Raw genomic sequence first — 4628 nt, 5'->3', positions numbered from 1 at the left:
TAAATATTTTCTAAATTATGATGCAAATTGATTGTGACAATCCTAACTACGATTATTTTAAAAAGATAAATTAGAAGAAATGCACTTCTTGTGTTTTGCATGCCTTCATCTATAAATTGATATATAATGACATGTTGGTGACATAACGTTAATATTAAGTAATTTGCAGCAACATAGGAGTTGACTAATAGTGAGAATTAACAATCTCAATCAACACCAACATATACAACGTCTGTGTGATAAAGAAATAAAGATAGTTAGCTAATTTAGTTATGCCGTAATAATCAAATTAGGGGTACATTAGTTTTATAGAATAACTAACTAGTGATATGTGATTTATCCTTCCGCAATAACTTACAAATTTCGGATAGTATATACAACTAACTTTTGTGGGGTAAAGTTGCAGGGGGTAGGTCAAGCTGACCCTTACATTTTCATTCTCCCATAACGGTATTGAAAACGATTTGATTTTTATCCACACGGTGTAAAGTTTTTACAATACTAGTGTATTTAATTAAAATATTATATCGGCTTTATTTTCTAGAATTTCAGGTTTCTAATGTTACTTATAATGGACGGATTTAAGTTATATATACAGTGTAAAAAGGTTTATGACGAATTTTAAGCTGTAATAATAGAGTTTTACATATAATTGTCGAATAAAAAACTTGATTTTCGTTTTCAGTGCTTAGAACTTAAAAACTCAATAACTATTACTACGTGTTAAAGGACTTGATGTGTAATTTTTACACTATGATTATATTTGAAATCCACTTTGGGCGTTTAAAATTTCCGCGCCTTGTGACCAAAGCAAGCAAAGTTCTTGCTACCAGGAACTATTATATAATATTGGTAATCCCAAGCACGAGTTGTGCTTTGTCTCAACCACTGGACGAAGACCTTAATTGCTTTCTCTGCTACTCTGTCAACTCTCCGGACATCTCTTCCCTGAAGTACGAATTACGCAGCTCCATCTTACTACGACGACTGTCTTCAGGTAGATTCTGGTGCTTTTTCTCCTCTTCGTGATTTTCATTTGACATTTTCAATTGATGCGATTTGCCTATTTTGTTTCTTGTTTCTGTTTTTTTTATCTTGCTTCAATTAGTGTTATGTGCTTGCTAGTTTAAATATCTACTGCGAATTCTCGTTGTTTAGTAAGTATTTGATCTGTGAGATTTTTGCGAAATTTATTATGCTAGATTGCGGTGCCTTTTCTACTCTTCGTGATTCCAATTTGCATTCCATCAGATGCCGTTTGCTTATCCTTGCGTTTCTAGTTTGATATGCTTCGATTTCTGTTATGCGATTGCTACATTCTATATCTATGTGAATTTCCGTTGCTTTTAAGTACTACTTATTCTGTTTAATTCTGGAAAATTCAGTAATCGAGATGAGCTGTGGATGAAGGCCGGTATTGATTGTTTTGGAACGTTGATCTTAAACTACCGACATATTCCACTTTAGCTCGCAGCAAAATGTTTTTATTCCTCTTCGTGATATAATCTATTAGAATTTTCATCAGATGCGACTTGATTAGTATTTCTTACGTTTCTCTGTCTGTTTCGTTTTATTCATTTATGTAATCGCTAGGTTTCTATCTGTTTGAACCTCAGTTGCTTTTGAGTTACTGTTCTGTGCAATTTTGGAAAAATTGAACTACAGAAGATCAAATGTACTTGAAATTTTCATTGTTGACTGTTTTAGAATGCTTTCTGAATTTACCGATCATTTTTTATTTCAAGTGAATAAGCTGTATGCTTACTTCTACGTCTGTGTCTGTTATGCTTCAATTAGCTTTTATGTGATTGTCGGTGAAAAGAAGGTTTTATGTGATTTTAAGGTGGAGTATCTCTGTGAATATCCGTTAGTTTGTTAGTTTTCAGTACTTGTTCTGCTCAATTTGGGTAAATTCGTTATACTAGATCAAGTGTGTTTCAATTTTTCTGGTATAATTGATTGTTCGGAATATTATTTGTAATTACTGATCATTTTCCACTTATACTCTGTTATCAGCAAAAATGCAGAACGAGAATCCTTCAAGTGATGGCCTCAACAGCAGCACCGCCGATGCAGCTACAGTCCCATCCGGCAACAAAAATTATACCTGCTCTGATGCAACTTCACCACACGTGGCTCACAATCCATTTCTCTCACCTACTTCAACTCACCAATTTGATTCCTCTGAATTCACCCCAAACTTCTACTCAACTTTCTCTCGCAGCTCAAATTCCCCTTCCCTAACCTCCTTTGACGATATTGACGACATCGCCACCGATGACCGCCTCCACCAAGCTAGCTACATTCTCGAGTACCAGCAGCTCTACAATCGCTACACTCTCTGCCTCGCACATCTCCAGGAATCTATCAAAGAAGTTGAAGCTCTTCACCAGGAGAATGAATCTCTCCGGCTAGTTAACTCCGATTTGGATCGACGCCTCAGCCTCCTTACGCAGGCCACTATCCAAAACTGCCTTCTCTCTGATTTCAATCGTTTTGGTCTTGGAGCCAACCGTGATGCTCAAATCTCTGATCCCAGACCTCCGAACATTAGGCCTGGAAACGTCATTGAACCGAACCGGCCTGAGCGAAGGAACGTCGAACGAGTCTCCCTCCCGAAGAGTATTTCTGTCCGCTCAAGTGGTTATCTCAAGTTGAAAGCACAAGGTGGAAAGAATGAAGGCCCTAGCCAGGGAAAAACTCGCCAAAAAGCCACGAATCCACCCCTTGCCGAATCCGTAAGCCTAATACTATTTCTTATTCATCTCTCAATATAATCGGTTAATTTCTAAGTGATCTTGTGAACTGTGATATTGGTTTGATTATTCTTTTTTTTTTTTTTTTAAGTAAAACGTCTTTGACATTTAAATGGGTAAATTTGGAAATAGACATAAGGTATTGACAAGACAACTGTGACTTTAATATAACATAAAAGCAAACATCACTCAAGACCAATGTATTAGCTGACCCTATGAGCTTTGAAATATTATGATTGTTGATAACAACCAACTTCTTATTTATTAACTTAATTGAAGAAACAAACGGTGCAGTAAAATGTTCATGTTGATTTAGATGTCAAAGTTGTTGATAGGATTACAGAGCTGGAAACGCTGCAGAAAGAATCTGTCCTTCCCAAGACATTGATGAACATAAGTTCACTTAAGTAAGAATTTTCATTGTTAAGTTCACAAGACCAATAAGCCAATGGCATCGATGATCTTATCTGACGTGATCATTGAAAGGTAATACTAGTAAGTTTATATTAAATTTAAGAACGTGTAGCCACGACTAGTCACTAGATAGTCAAAAAACAGGTAGAAAAAACATGAATTAAAAGAGGGGTAAAGCTGCTCAGAGTTTGCAATACAATTTCAGTTTCATCTAATGTGTCAATTGTTAAGTACTCCTTTTTTTTTTTGACTTAGAAGTCGGTGCAATGCAAATTTGATTGATAGTCTGAGTTTTTTTCTTTTCTTTTTTGTGGGTGACGTGTGGTGTGGAGCAGCAAAGAGTGTATGTTCCAGGAAGTAAGAAGGAAGAGGAGGCAGTGGAGTTTGAAGTCTACAACCAAGGGATGCTCAAGACAGAGCTTTGCAACAAATGGCAGGAGACTGGGACGTGCCCTTATGGAGAAAATTGTCAGTTCGCTCATGGTATCACAGAGTTGCGCCCAGTGATCAGGCATCCACGCTACAAGACAGAGGTCTGCCGAATGGTCCTAGCTGGTGATATGTGCCCCTATGGTCACCGTTGCCACTTCCGTCACTCCCTCACTGAGGAAGAGCGACGCACAGGTCCCAGCCTGTTCTGATTCTCTGACTCGATTTCTTCAATTGTTCCGATCTATGAAGTCTTAGGTGCAAAACTTACATCCTATGCCATGGTTCAATTTCCCATATCCGTAAATCCCCAAAAAGCAATAAGATGAAAATAGTTTCGTGAATAAACGTATATGAGGAACCGGAGAGGACAGGATTATGTGATGACAATTCTATTTTGAATGGTACCCAACCCCACCCACACTGCAAATAGAAATATTACAGACTAGATATTTGGAGTTTGTACTTGATATACAGCTAGGGAAATTCTAAAGCTTTTTTGGGTTGTTCAATTGCGCAAATTACTTTTGTAGCTAATTTTTCAAGTATTCATGTTGAGCATGTTATCAATTGTCTGAGAGCTGAAGGACAAAAGGGCAAGAGCATGGAACAGAAGTGGGTGTTCAAAATCTTTGTGATGATCATAAACTGTTTGATACAGCAGTCTGCCCAATTGCCACGTGGTTTATGCATACATATTCACTTCTAAATATATTTGAAATAGTTACATATTTTTTGTATTAGTTGTAATAAAAAAGTTGTATTTAAAATGAAATAGTAGTTTCCTAAAAAGTGTTTTACTATATAAGAAGTGAGTGAAGCTGCTCAAGAAGACATCTCTTCGTCGACATCCCTGCTTAGCAGTGGAGGATGTTTTGGGTAATTAATGCGAAAGACTTGTTTCGATTGGTTCACGTTATTTAGTAACTGTAGTTACTGTGTATACATTTTAATTGTGCAGACTTTCTTACCCTTTGAAAGCCCATGTTCATCATGATTACAGTGGGCCCATTGTATATTTACCTCACA

The 4628-nt window shown here is 36.8% G+C and overlaps 1 protein-coding gene across 1 annotated transcript; it reads left to right on the top strand.

The window, feature by feature from the left end:
- Positions 1–828: 828 nt before the first annotated feature.
- LOC109209067 (zinc finger CCCH domain-containing protein 14) lies at positions 829–4381 on the top strand. Its single transcript, XM_019372237.1, has 3 exons — positions 829–997; positions 2017–2738; positions 3506–4381. The coding sequence occupies exons 2-3, from the start codon at positions 2022–2024 to the stop codon at positions 3809–3811; spliced, it is 1023 nt and encodes a 340-aa protein (XP_019227782.1). The 5' UTR covers positions 829–997; positions 2017–2021; the 3' UTR covers positions 3812–4381.
- Positions 4382–4628: the final 247 nt, after the last annotated feature.

Source organism: Nicotiana attenuata, unplaced genomic scaffold (assembly GCF_001879085.1).
Source record: "Nicotiana attenuata strain UT unplaced genomic scaffold, NIATTr2, whole genome shotgun sequence".
NCBI classification, from domain to species: domain Eukaryota; kingdom Viridiplantae; phylum Streptophyta; class Magnoliopsida; order Solanales; family Solanaceae; genus Nicotiana; species Nicotiana attenuata.
The sequence above is the reverse complement of the archived record's forward strand: the minus strand, read 5'-3'. Positions and strand labels throughout refer to the sequence as shown.